At 37.4% G+C, this 14,413-nt stretch overlaps 1 protein-coding gene across 1 annotated transcript in view; it reads right to left on the bottom strand.

Annotated features, from left to right (window-relative positions):
- Positions 1–229: 229 nt before the first annotated feature.
- The window catches only part of tagapb (T cell activation RhoGTPase activating protein b), a 38,965-nt gene continuing 24,781 nt past the window's right edge, over positions 230–14,413 (bottom strand). Inside the window, exons 9-14 of the mRNA XM_062034892.1 lie at positions 14,342–14,413; positions 12,277–12,438; positions 9,928–10,037; positions 4,511–4,697; positions 1,643–1,724; positions 230–1,574 (exon numbers count right to left, since the gene is read on the bottom strand). The exon at positions 14,342–14,413 is cut by the window's right edge and continues 80 nt beyond it. Coding sequence (XP_061890876.1) covers positions 631–1,574; positions 1,643–1,724; positions 4,511–4,697; positions 9,928–10,037; positions 12,277–12,438; positions 14,342–14,413 — 1,557 coding nt within the window. The 3' untranslated portion in view covers positions 230–630. The remainder of the gene's footprint in view (positions 1,575–1,642; positions 1,725–4,510; positions 4,698–9,927; positions 10,038–12,276; positions 12,439–14,341) is intronic.

Raw genomic sequence — 14,413 nt, 5'->3', positions numbered from 1 at the left:
CTGGAGGGGGCGTGGCCTCCAGCTCCGGCTGAATACCGGGAGTTTGTCGGGAGAAAATTTCTGCCGGGAGGTTGTCGGGAGAGGCGCTGAATACCGGGAGTCTCCCGCTAAAAACGGGAGGGTTGGCAAGTATGGCCTGTACTGTAATAAAAAATTTAAAAAACACAGTAAATTTTACATTAAAATTCTGGCGACTAAGCTGCCGTTTTTTTTTTTTTTGTAAAAAAAAAACAAAGAACAGTGGTACTGTTTTTCTATTTATGGCAATATGTTGTCAAAACAAAAACAACACTGTATATTTTTACAGTAACCGAGTTGCCGGTGGGCCGCGCGGTGGCGCAGTAAGCGGCAAGGCTGAAAACCGACATTGAATGCCCATGACCTTCGATCCCTCAGGCGGTACCGCGTCAAAAAGCGACATCAGCGTGTAAAGGATATCACCACATGGGCTCCGGGAACACTTCAGAAAACATGAAGTATTGTATTTAAACATCTTGTCTTTGCAGTCTATTCAATTGAATATAAGTTGAAAAGGATTTGCAAATTATTGTATTTTCTTTTTATTTGCTATTTACACAAGGTGACAACTTCAATAATCGGTCGATGTCTAAAAAGTTCTTGCTTTCCTGATCAAACGTAGGACTCTTTAGCGTAGGAGAAGTCCTCAAACACAGGCTGGCTGCACCTCCGTGACGCCACCTGGTGGTGCCTCGCCGACACGGACTCGGACATGGCCCTTTGGCGGAAGACCAGACCTTGGTCCTGGTGGTCGCCGGAGCAGCTGGGCAGGTGTGCGTAATTGACGGAGGAGGGGCGGGATTTTCTCTCCAGGGCGATGGCGTCGTGCACAGTCATGGATCCGTAGCGGGGGGGGAGCGGCGCGTTTTGCACGGCCCGCTCGTAGGGCGGCGGCCTGCAGGGCAGCCTGCTGTCCACCTGCCTGAACACCTCCATGGCAGAAAGGGGGCGGGGCTCGGGTGAGTCCGGAGAGACCTCCTTGAGCGTTCCACAAGGGGAGGGGTTTTTATCCTTCTTCAGGCTGGTCCTGCTGAAGCCCCCCAAGCTCCTGGTCCGCATCAGGACTTTGCAAGCGGCTCTCAGCGAATGCGAGCGTTTGGGCTCGTCCAAGACCCGCGGAGGTTTCCTGGAACCAGGCGGAGACGCCGGCGGGGAGCTGGTGAACACGGAGCCCTCGGACCGGTTGGAGGCGGCGCTCTCCAGGGACGAGCTGGAGGAGTCCATGGTCTGATTGTTGGAAAAAAAGGAGCCGGGAGAGAGTCCTCCTCCGCTCCCCCTCCAGAAGGAGTCGTCGGAGATTTGCTTTTTTAAAGGCCGCTTCTGGAAGTCGTCGTGGCTCCTGGACAGCTGGGCCACGTGGGCCGAGGGCAGGATGATGGGCTCGGAGCAGCGGCGGCGGTAAGGATGCTCGGGGTTGAAGGCGGCGTCGGAGGAGCAGGACCACGCCGCCACGCTGAGACTGAGCGAGGGGGACGAGCCGCTCCTTCCGGCCTCGCCGTCTCCGTCGGGGTCGGTGCTGTCGTACGCCGAGTCGTGAAGCTGGGAGGACACGGAGTCTGCCGGACGAACGGCCCGTTAATTCCCAAATTTGAAAAGGAAAACTTGCAAGGGGAAAGAAGCGCACCTTCGTCAGTGTCCAGGAGGTGAGGGATGTTGTCTCCCAGGATCTCGCTGTGCTCCATCAGGAACTGGGTCAGCTCCGTGACCTGCAGCGGGCGCCAATCAAAGGCGTGTCAGATGTCACCAAAAAGGCACACTGCAGAAAGTGAAATCTACCGTATTTTTCGGACTATAAGTCGCAGTTTTTTTCATAGTTGCGACTTATACTCAGGAGCGACTTATGTGTGAAATGATGAACACATTAGCGTAAAATATCAAACAATATTATGTAGCTCATTCACGTAAGAGACTAGACCGGGGGTCGGCAACCCGCGGCTCTAGAGCCGCATGCGGCTCTTTAGCGCCGCCCTAGTGGCTCTCTGGAGATTTTTCAAAAATGTATGAAGAATGGAAAAAGATGAGGGGAAAAAAATATATTTTTTGTTTTAATATGGTTTCTGTAGGAGGACAAACATGACACAAACCTCCCTAATTGTTATAAAGCACACTGCTTATATTAAACATGCTTCACTGATTCGAGTATTTGGCGAGCGCCGTTTTGTCCTACTAATTTTGGCGGTCCTTGAACTCAACGTATAGTTTGTTTACATGTATAACTTTCTCCGACTTTCTAGGACGTGTTTTATGCCACTTTTTTTCTGTCTCATTTTGTCCACCACACTTTTAACTTTGTGCAACTCACACAAAGGTGAGTTTTGTTGATGTTATTGACTTATGTGGAGTGCTAATCAGACATATTTGGTCACTGCATGACTGCAAGCTAATCGATGCTAACATGCTATTTAGGCTAGCGATATGTACATATTGCATCATTATGCCTCATTTGTAGCTATATTTGAGCTCATTTAGTTTCCTTTAAGTCCTCTTAATTCAATTTATATCTCATGGCACATGTTATATGGCTTTTAATTTTTTGCGGCTCCAGACAGATTTGTTTTTGTATTTTTTGGTCCAATATGGCTCTTTCAACATTTTGGGTTGCCGACCCCAGGATTAGACGTATAAGATTTCATGGGATTTAGCGATTAGGAGTGACAGATTGTTTGGTAAACGTATAGCATGTTCTATATGTTATAGTTATTTGAATGACTCTTACCATAATATGTCACGTTAACATACCAGGCACCTTCTCAGTTGGTTATTTATGCCCCATATAACGCTATTATTTATGCTATTATTTATGCTGTTATTTATTATTAAATTATATTATATATTATTATTATTATATTATATATTATATTAAATTATTATTTATTATTATTGTATTATTATTTAAGCTATTATTTACGGCTATTATTTATGCCTCATATAACGTACACTTATTCAGCCTGTTGTTCACGATTCTTTATTTATTTTAAATTGCCTTTCAAATGTCTATTCTTGGTGTTGGCTTTTATCAAATACATTTCCCCCAAAAATGTGACTTATACTCCAGTGCGACTTATATATGTTTTTTTCCTTCTTTATTATGCATTTTCGGCCGGTGCGACTTATACTCCGGTGCGCCTTATACTCCGAAAAATACGGTAAGTAAGATGAAATATCTCAAATAAGGGTGATATTTGCTTATTTTCTGTCTGATAAGATAATTCTTCTCACTAAGCAGATTTTATGTTAGAGTGTTTTACTTGTTTTAAGTGTTTTAGGTCCTAAATGATCTCAGTAAGATATTACAGCTTGTTGCTGAGATTTGATGACCTATATTGAGTAAAACATGCTTGAAACTAGAATATCAACTGTTGCAAAGCTGTGTCATCAACACTCACAAGTATAAAACTACTTTTTTAAAGTCATCATTTCTTATTTTAAGCATGTAAACAAAAAAAAATCATGACTTTGACACAATTGTGTCTCATAATTAAAACAGATGACAGCCAAATGGACTTTGCTGTTTTATTTTCAATGAAACAATAGAAAATACGTACTCATATAGTAGTACAGTTGGCACAGTACAGTAAACTGACAGTTAATATTTCAACATTTAACATTTGGACATTTCAAACTATTTTGAACAGAAATAGTTCATGCACGTTCAGTTAAATTCTTCAAAATGACAATAAAAAAAAAATTTGGTCGGTGACCTGGCTGGGGAAAAAACACAGAGGCTATTTCCTCCCTACAAGAATGTTTCGCAGGTTTCCCTGCTCTTCCAGGGATTTTATAAAATGTTATAAAATCGTATGAATTTGATACACTTTTATAAAATCCCCTGAAGAGCAGGGAAACCTGCGAAACAAGCTTGTAGGGATGAAGGTCAGGGGAAAAAAACACAGAGGCTATTTCATCCCTTGAAGCCTGTTTTGCAGGTTTCCCCGCTCTTCAGGGGATTTAATACAATTCTATCAAATCCCCTGAAGAGCAGGGAAACCTGCGAAACAGGCTTGTAGGGATGAAATAGCCTCTGTGTTTTTTCCTGATCTAACGTATATATATATACATATATATATTCCTTGCGCACTAATTGACTGAAAGAGCACGCACTTGGCACGATGATGTCATTTTATCGATGGGAAAATGCAAGAAATGTAATGCCAAGCGCATATCATTATGTCAAGATAATGGCACTGGCATTTACTTCATTTAAGAATATTTTTCAACATATTGAGCAAAAAGGTCTCATATTTGTTTTTTCTACCAAGAAAAGTGCACTTGTTATTAGTGAGAAAATACTTATTTAAAGGTATTTTTGGGTTCATTGAGGTTAGCTAATTTGACTTGTTTTGGAAAGTCTTGACAAGCCAAATTTTCTTGTTCTATTGGCAGATAATTTTGCTTAGTTCAAATAAAATACCCCTCATTTTTGTATTTTTTTTCTTGTTTTTGAACACTGACTTTTTGCAGTGCACAAAGCAAACCTGCTCCATTAAGTTACCTTCAAAGTCATTTCCTTCTGCTGGTCGAGCGGCGTGACCTCCAGCCGCAGCAGCGTGGGGGCGGTGCACACCGCCAGGTTGTAGGCGTCCATCTTGTTGACGTCGGCGCTCTCCAGGACGTGATGGAAGACGCAGGCCAGGCGCTGCAAGAGGAGGCGGTTCGGCGGCGGCAGCTTGTCCACCACCCTGGAGGAGGAGGAGGGGAAGTTGTAAGCTATATTTTACAGTAAAATTCTGGTGACTGAGCTGCCACTTTTTTTTATTTTAACGTAAAAACTTTTTCTTTTTTTGTTTACGGTGTATTACTGTAAATGGAAAAACGGTACCACATTTTTTTACAGTAAAAAAAACTGGCAGCTCAGTTGCCAGAATTTAAAAAAAAAAAATTCTACTGTTTTTCCATTTACAGTAATATGATGTAAAAAACCAGTAAATTTTACAGTAAAATTCTCTCGACTAAGCTGCCAGGTTTTTTTTGTTTTAAAAAAAAAAACAGTGTTACTGTTTTTCTATTTATAGTAATATGTTGTAAAAAAAACCAAAAAAACCCACTATTTTACAGTAAAATTCTGGTGACTGAGCTGCCTTTTTTTTTTTTTAAATTATACCGTTAAAATCTTTTATTTTTATTTTTACTGTGTATTACTGTAAATGGAAAAACGGTACCACATTTTTTTACAGTAAAAAAAACTGGCAGCTCAGTTGCCAGAATTTAAAAAAAAAAAATTCTACTGTTTTTCCATTTACAGTAATATGATGTAAAAAACCAGTAAATTTTACAGTAAAATTCTCTCGACTAAGCTGCCAGGTTTTTTTTGTTTTAAAAAAAAAAACAGTGTTACTGTTTTTCTATTTATAGTAATATGTTGTAAAAAAACCCAAAAAACCCCACTATTTTACAGTAAAATTCTGGTGACTGAGCTGCCTTTTTTTTTTTTTAAATTATACCGTTAAAATCTTTTATTTTTATTTTTACTGTGTATTACTGTAAATGGAAAAACGGTACCACATTTTTTTACGGTAAAAAAACTGGCAGCTCAGTTGCCAGAATTTAAAAAAAAAAAATTCTACTGTTTTTCCATTTACAGTAATATGATGTAAAAAAACAAACAAAAAAACAGTAAATTTTACAGTAAAATTCTCTCGACTAAGCTGCCAGGTTTTTTTTGTTTTAAAAAAAAAAACAGTGTTACTGTTTTTCTATTTATAGTAATATGTTGTAAAAAAAAAAAAAAAAAAACCCCACTATTTTACAGTAAAATTCTGGTGACTGAGCTGCCATTTTTTTTTTTAAAATTATACCGTTAAAATCTTTTATTTTTATTTTTACTGTGTATTACTGTAAATGGAAAAACGGTACCACATTTTTTTACGGTAAAAAAACTGGCAGCTCAGTTGCCAGAATTTAAAAAAAAAAAAATCTACTGTTTTTCCATTTACAGTAATATGATGTAAAAAAACAAACAAAAAAAAAGTAAATTTTACAGTAAAATTCTGGTGACTAAGCTGCCAGGTTTTTTTTGTTTAAAAAAAACAGTGGTACTGTTCTTCTATTTACCGCAATATGTTGTAAAAAACAAACAAAAAAAACCCACTATATTTTACAGTAAAATTCTGGTGACTAAGCTGCCAGTTTTTTTACCGTAAAATCTGTTTGTTGTTTTTACGGTGTATTACTGCAAATGGAAAAATTGTACCACATTTTTTACGGTAAAAAAACTGGCAGCTCAGTTGCCAGAATAAAATTAAAAAATTAAAAAAAAAGAGTTCCACCGTTTTTCAATTTCCAGTAATATGATGTAAAAAAAAAAAAAAAAAGGTTAATTTTACAATAAAATTCTGGCGACTAAGCTGCCTTTTTTTTTTTTTGCAAAAAAAACCAAACAGTGTTACTGTTTTTTTATTTACCGTAATATGTTGTAAAAAACAAAAAAAAAACACACACTCTATTTTACAGTAAAATTCTGGTGACTGAGCTGCCACTTTTTTTTATTTTACCGTAAAATCTTTTTTTTTTTTTTTAACGGTGTACTACTGTAAATGCAAAAACAGTACCACATTTTTTTACGGTAAAAAAAACTGGCAGCTCATTTGCTAGAATTTAAAAAAAAAAAGTTCTACTGTTTTTCCATTTACAGTAATATGATGTAAAAAAAAATAAAATAAAAAAACAGTCAATTTTACAGTAAAATTCTGGCGACTAAGCTGCCAGGTTTTTTTTGTTTAAAAAAAAAACAGTGGTACTGTTCTTCTATTTACCGCAATATGTTGTAAAAAAACAAACAAAAAAACCCCACTATATTTTACAGTAAAATTCTGGTGACTAAGCTGCCAGTTTTTTTTAACCGTAAAATCTGTTTGTTGTTTTTACGGTGTATTACTGTAAATGGAAAAATTGTATCACATTTTTTACGTTAAAAAAACTTTCAGCTCAGTTGCCAGAATAAAATATAAAGAGTTCCACTGTTTTTCCATTTACAGTAATATATTATGTAAAAAAAAAAGAAAAGAAAAAAGTACATTTTACAGTAAAATTCTGGCGACTAAGCTGGCAGGTTTTTTTTTTGGAAAAAAACAAACAAACAGTGTTACTGTTTTTCTATTACCGTAATATATTGTAAAAACAAAACAAAACACTATATTTTACAGTAAAATTCTGGTGACTGAGCTGCCAGTTTTTTTTATTTTACCGTCAATTTTTTTTTTTTTTTTAACGGTGTATTACTGTAAATGGAAAAACGGTACCACGTTTTTTTACGGTAAAAAAACTGGCAGCTCACTTGCCAGAATTTAAAAAACAAACAACTGTTCTACTGTTTTCCATTTACAGTAATATGATGTAAAAAAAAAAGAAAAAAAAACGCAGTAAATTTTACATTACAATTCTGGCGACTAAGCTGCCAGGTTTTTTTTGTTAAAAAAAAAACAGTGGTACTGTTCTTCTATTTACCGCAATATGTTGTCAAAAAAAAAACAAAAAACAACGATATATTTTACAGTAAAATTCTGGTGACTGAGCTGCCAGTTTTTTTTTTACCGTAAAATCTGTTTGTTGTTTTTACAGTGTAAATGGAAAAATTGTACCACATTTTTTACGGTAAAAAAAAAACTGGCAGCTCAGTTGCCTGAATTAAAAAAAAAAAGGGTTCCACTGTTTTTCCATTTACAGTATAATTATGTAAAAAAAAATAATAATAATAATAATAAAAAAAACAGTAAATTTTACAGTATAATTCTGGCAACTAAAAATAGCGGTACTGTTTTTCTATTTACCGCAATATGTTGTAAAAAAAATAAAAAAATAAAAAAGCCGACTGAGTTGCCGTTTTTTGGGGGTAAAAAAACAGTGGTACTGTTTTTTCTATTTACCACAATACGTTGTAAAAAAAAAAGTTAACATTTTACAGTAAAATTCTGGTGACTGAGTTGCCGTTTTTTTGGGGGTAAAAAAACCAAACAGTGGTAATATACTGTTTTTCTATTTACCGCAATATGTTGTAAAAAAAAACAAACAAACAAAAAAAAAAAAAAAATTACAGTCAAAAGTTTTAAGCTCTTTCTCTTCCTTTTAGTGGCAGAAAAAGAGAAGCGGACTGCCGCATTATACAGTTGACACCAGCAGGTTTCATTTCAAGTACAATGCACGCGGAAAGTCTTCAGTTTTTTTCCACATTTTTGTTATTCCAAAATGAAATAAATTCATCCTTGTCCTCAAAATTCCACACACAATTCCCAATAGTGACAATGTGGAAAACAGCTGTTTGAAACTTTTTACACTTAGACTTCCTTTTATTGTCATTCAAATTTGAACTTTACAGTACAGATAATTATGGACATTTTGTTGCATTAGCTCGTTGTAGTGCAGGATAAAAGAGCAATAAGGTATAAATAAATAGATTACTGTACGAATAAATATATTGCACTTTTGCATATGCATCCACGTTTATGGATGTATGTTATATTGTCTTTATATTCCAGCCAGTTCATCCGTTTTGGGGGGAGTTGAGGGAATTATTATGATTAGGGATGTCCGATAATATCGGACTGACGATATTATATAAATGCTTTAAAATGTAATATCGGAAATTATCGGTATTGGTTTCAAAATTATCGGTATCGGTTTCAAAAAGTAACATTTATGACTTTTTAAAACGCCGCTGTGTACACGGACGTAGGGAGAAGTACAGAGCGCCAATAAACCTTAAAGGCACTGCCTTTGCGTGCCGGCCCAGTCACATAATATCTACGGCTTTTCACACGCACAAGTGAATGCAAGGCATACTTGGTCAACAGCCATACAGGTCACACTGAGGGTGACCGTATAAACAACTTTAACACTGTTACAAATATGCGCCACACAGTGAACCCACACCAAACAAGAATGACAAACACATTTCGGGAGAACAGCAACAGAACAAATACCCAGAACCCCTTGCAGCACTAACTCTTCCGGGACGCTACAATATACACCCCCCCGCTACTTCCTACCCCGCCCACCTCAACCTCCTCATGCTCTCTCAGGGAGAGCATGTCCCAAATTCCAAGCTGCTGTTTTGAGGCATGTTAAAAAAAATAATGCACTTTGTGACTTCAATAATAAATATGGCAGTGCCATGTTGGCACTTTTTTCCATAACTTGAGTTGATTTATTTTGGAAAACCTTGTTACATTGTTTAATGCATCCAGCGGGGCATCACAACAAAATTAGTACAATTGACCACTAAATAGTAACACCCCGATAAGTTTTTCAACTTGTTTAAGTCGGGGTCCACGTTAATCAATTCATGGTAAAGTTACATTGTTTAATGCATCCAGCGGGGCATCACAACAAAATTAGGCATAATAATGTGTTCATTCCACCTCTGTATATATCGGTATCGGTTGATATAGGAATCGGTAATTAAGAGTTGGACAATTTTGGAATATCGGATATCGGCAAAAAAGCCATTATCGGACATCTCTAATGATGATGCGTTCAAGAGTCTTACGGCCTGAGGGAAGAAGCTGTTACAGAACCTGGAGGTTCTGCTACGGAGGCTGCGGAACCTCTTTCTAGAGTCCCAAAAATGTTTTACTAATTAAAAAATAAATAAATTAATAAATACAATAAATACATTAAATAAATACAATTAAAAAAAATAGAGACCAGTCAGGATAGAGGGAAAGATGAATGAAGCAATACAGAGACATCATTGATAAAAACCATCGCTTCCCATCTAATCTGATGGAATGGTCAAAGAGGAAGAGGCAAAACTGAGCAAAGATAGGTGTGCCAAGCTTGTGGTCTAAAAAAAGTCACTTTTGACATTGTCATAATGGGGTGTTGTTGACACACAAAAAAAATTTTTTTTCCCCATTTTGAAATAAGGCTGTGACATAAGGAAACTTTTCTGTAAACATTTTCACTGATGCCCACCTGCCAAGCGCTTGTCTTCTCTGCTGGACGTCGTGGCTCTGCAGAGCAATCATCCACTCCTCGTAGAGCTCGGACACCAGCAGGCTGCCAGGAAGCTCTTTTAAAAAACTCTGACAAAACAGCCGAGAAAGGACAACTTTAATGTGACGGTTCAATTATCTCCATAATAGCCATAAAGTGCACACTTGAAAAAAATGTGACAGTCTAATAAGAGTCATTAGTGACCCGGGCACACTTTAGATATAATTACTGCCTTTCCATTTTACTTAGACCAATATAGCCTGCAGAAAAGTATGCAAAAATACATGTGCCGATTCTGAATCGGCTTTGCACCATGATACAACATAAGTAAACACAACATTAACTAACACAACCAAAATAAGGGATCGTTTCACACAATGTAACGCAACATAAGGTATAGTACTGAAATGCAACACAAGTGTTTGTGACACAGTGTTATAAGGTAAGGCTTTGCACCATGATACAACATAAGTTAACACAACATTAACTAACACAATCAAAATAAGGGATCGTTTCACACAATGTAACGCAACATAAGGTATAGTACAAAACTGCAACACGAGTAATTTTTAAAAAGTGTTATAAGGTAAGGATTTGCGCCATGATACAACATAAGTTAACACAACATTAACTAACACAACCAAAATAAGGGATCGTTTCACACAATGTAACGCAACATAAGGTATAGTACTGAAATGCAACACAAGTGTTTGTGACACAGTGTTATAAGGTAAGGCTAACACAACATTAACTAACACAACCAAAATAAGGTATCACTTCACACAACCTACAGTAACAATGTAACGCAATATAAGGTATAGTACAGAAATGCATGTTTGTGACACAGTGTTATAAGGTAAGGCTTTGCGCCATGATACAAAATAAGTTAACACAACATTAACTAACACAACCAAAATAAGGGATCGTTTCACACAATGTAACGCAACATAAGGTATAGTACTGAAATGCAACACAAGTATTTGTGAAACAGTGTTATAAGGTAAGGCTAACACAACATTAACTAACACAACCAAAATAAGGTATCACTTCACACAACCTACAGTAACAATGTAACACAACATAAGGCATAGTACAGAAATGCAACACAAGTGTTTGTGACACAGTGTTATAAGGTAAGGCTTTGCACCATGATACAACATAAGTTAACACAACATTAACTAACACAACCAAAATAAGGTATCACTTCACACAACCTACAGTAACAATGTAACACAACATAAGGTATAGTACTGAAATGCATGTTTGTGACAAAGTGTTATAAGGTAAGGCTTTACGCCATTACACAACATAAGTTAACACAACATTAACTAAAACAACCAAAATAAGGTATCGTTTCACACAATGTAACGCAACATAAGGTATAGTACTGAAATGCAACACAAGTAATTGTGACACAGTGTTATAAGGTAAGGCTTTGCGCCATGATACAACATAAGTTAACACAACATTAACTAACACAACCAAAATAAGTGATCGTTTCACACAATGTAACGCAACATAAGGTATAGTACAGAAATGCAACACAAGTAATTGTGACACAGTGTTATAAGGTAAGGCTTTGCACCATGATACAACATAAGATAACACAACATTAACTAACACAACCAAAAAAAGGGATTGTTTCTCACAATGTAACGCAACATAAGGTATAGTACAGAAATGCAACACAAGTAATTGTGACACAGTGTTATAAGGTAAGGCTTTGCACCATGATACAACATAAGTTAACACAACATTAACTAACACAACCAAAATAAGTGATCGTTTCACACAATGTAACGCAACATAAGGTATAGTACAGAAATGCAACACAAGTATCTGTGACACAGTTTTATAAGGTAAGGCTTTGTGCCATGATACAACATAAGTTAACACAACATTAACTAACACAACCAAAATAAGGTATCACTTCACACAATGTAACGCAACATAAGGTATAGTACAGAAATGCAACACAAGTGTTTGTGACACAGTTTTATAAGGTAAGGCTTTGCATCATGATACAACATAAGTTAACACAACATTAACTAACACAACCAAAATAAGGTATCACTTCACACAACCTACAGTAACAATGTAACACAACATAAGGCATAGTACAGAAATGCAACACAAGTGTTTGTGACACAGTGTTAGAAGGTAAGGCTTAACAGAACTTAACAGAACAGAAGGTAAATGAATGAATGGGATGTAACGTTAGGTCCTTTAACGCAACATGATGACACCTAAAGGTGAGGTCACAGGGTGGATGAACACAACATAAGGTAACATATTGCCACACCTATTTGAGCACCGATCAGAACCTACTTTGAGTAGTCCAACCAGCAGAAGGACAGGCTGAGCCTCCAGGTCCACCTCCAGGCCACCGTTCAGCCGCTCCCTGATGTCCTTCATGTTCTTGTTGTTGCACGGCTTCCGGAACACTCCCTCTGTGGACGGCCCCTTCTTCCTCAGCAACACCAGCATCTCCTGATCGGGGGTCAACGAAGGTGAGATTACCCGAACAGCGTGCAGCCCATCAGCAGGAAAGATAGTATGTGCCCTGATACTTCCTTCTCCTCATTAAGGCACCTGGGCCACAGACCAACTTCAGTGAGGAAGGAACACAAACTCCTTCTTTTTTTTAGAATGACTTCAAATAGAGCAGCGTTTTTCAACCACTAATAACAATCTGCAAATGTGCCCTTGTTGAGAGTCAGGAGATATTACTCTTCCATACCAGCAGGTGGCAGCAGGTAGATCATTGCTTTGGGAACATGGTTTGTCATGATCACAATATGCAGGTAAAAAGGTGTCTAATGCGTAAACCAAAAATAAACAAAAGGTGAGTGCCCCTAAGAAAAGGCATTGAAGCTTAGGGAAGGCTATGCAGAAGGAAACTACAACTGAACTGGCTGCAAAGTCAACAAGAACAGAATGCTGGACGACAGCAAAGACTTACTGTGGAGCAAAGACGGCGTCCACAATGTACATCCGAACATGACATGACAATCAACAATGTCCCCGCAAAGAAGGGTAGCAACAACTTAAATGGCCTTGATTGCTAAAACAAAGTAGATGCGTGGAATATCGCTCAAGGAAGACATGAAACTGCTACAGGAAAATACCAAAAAAACAGGAAAAAGCCACCAAAATAAGAGCGCAAGACAAGAAGTGAAACACTACACACAGGAAGACACCAAAAAAACTCCAAATAAGTCAGGGCGTGATGTGACAGGTGGTGACATTTACTTTGAGACAAGAGCTATAGTGATGCATGCTTGGTTATGCTTTGAATTCTTATCCAACACTTGCGAGAACGAGACTTTTTATTGTCAACTGAGTTTCGTTTTTTAATGTTTGCATGGCCCCACTATGGACTGGACTCTCACTATTATGTTAGATCCACTATGGACTGGACTCTCACTATTATGTTAGATCCACTATGGACTGGACTCTCACTATTATGTTAGATCCACTATGGACTGGACTCTCACTATTATGTTAGATCCACTATGGACTGGACTCTCACTATTATGTTAGATCCACTATGGACTGGACTCTCACTATTATGTTAGATCCACTATGGACTGGACTCTCACTATTATGTTAGACCCACTATGGACTGGACTCTCACTATTATGTTAGATCCACTATGGACTGGACTCTCACTATTATGTTAGATCCACCATGGACTGGACTCTCACTATTATGTTAGATCCACTATGGACTGGACTCTCACTATTATGTTAGATCCACTATGGACTGGACTCTCACTATTATGTTAGATCCACTATGGACTGGATTCTCACTATTATGTTAGATCCACTATGGACTGGACTCTCACTATTATGTTAGATCCACTATGGACTGGACTCTCACACTATTATGTTAGATCCACTATGGACTGGACTCTCACTATTATGTTAAATCCACTATGGACTGGACTTTCACTATTATGTTAGATCCACTATGGACTGGACTCTCACTATTATGTTAGATCCACTATGGACTGGACTCTCACTATTATGTTAGATCCACTATGGACTGGACTCTCACTATTATGTTAGATCCACTATGGACTGGACTTTCACAATTTTGTTTTATTTATTTTTTTGTTTATTTTTATTTTTTATTTTTTTATTTTAATTTTATTTTTTTTAATTTATTTTTTATTGTTATTTTTGTGTGTGTTTTTTTTTGTTTTTTGCTGTATGCTTTTTTTTAACCTGTTAAGCACTTTGGTTCAATTTAAAAGTTGTCGTAAACGTGCTACATAAATAAAGTTGACTTGACTCCGCCTTTTTGTCAATGAAATAAAAAGTGCCTTGGCTCCAAAAAGGTTGAAAAAGACTGCATCAGAGACCCGCAGTTGAAAGGGAGCTTGACTTACTGCGATGGGTTTGGGAAGCGAGCCGTCATCCGGGCACAGTTGGCCGAGGGACTGTCCAAAAATGTGAGTCCT

Source organism: Entelurus aequoreus, linkage group LG23, assembly GCF_033978785.1.
Source record: "Entelurus aequoreus isolate RoL-2023_Sb linkage group LG23, RoL_Eaeq_v1.1, whole genome shotgun sequence".
Lineage (NCBI taxonomy): Eukaryota > Metazoa > Chordata > Actinopteri > Syngnathiformes > Syngnathidae > Entelurus > Entelurus aequoreus.
This window is presented reverse-complemented; position numbering and strand designations above follow the sequence as displayed.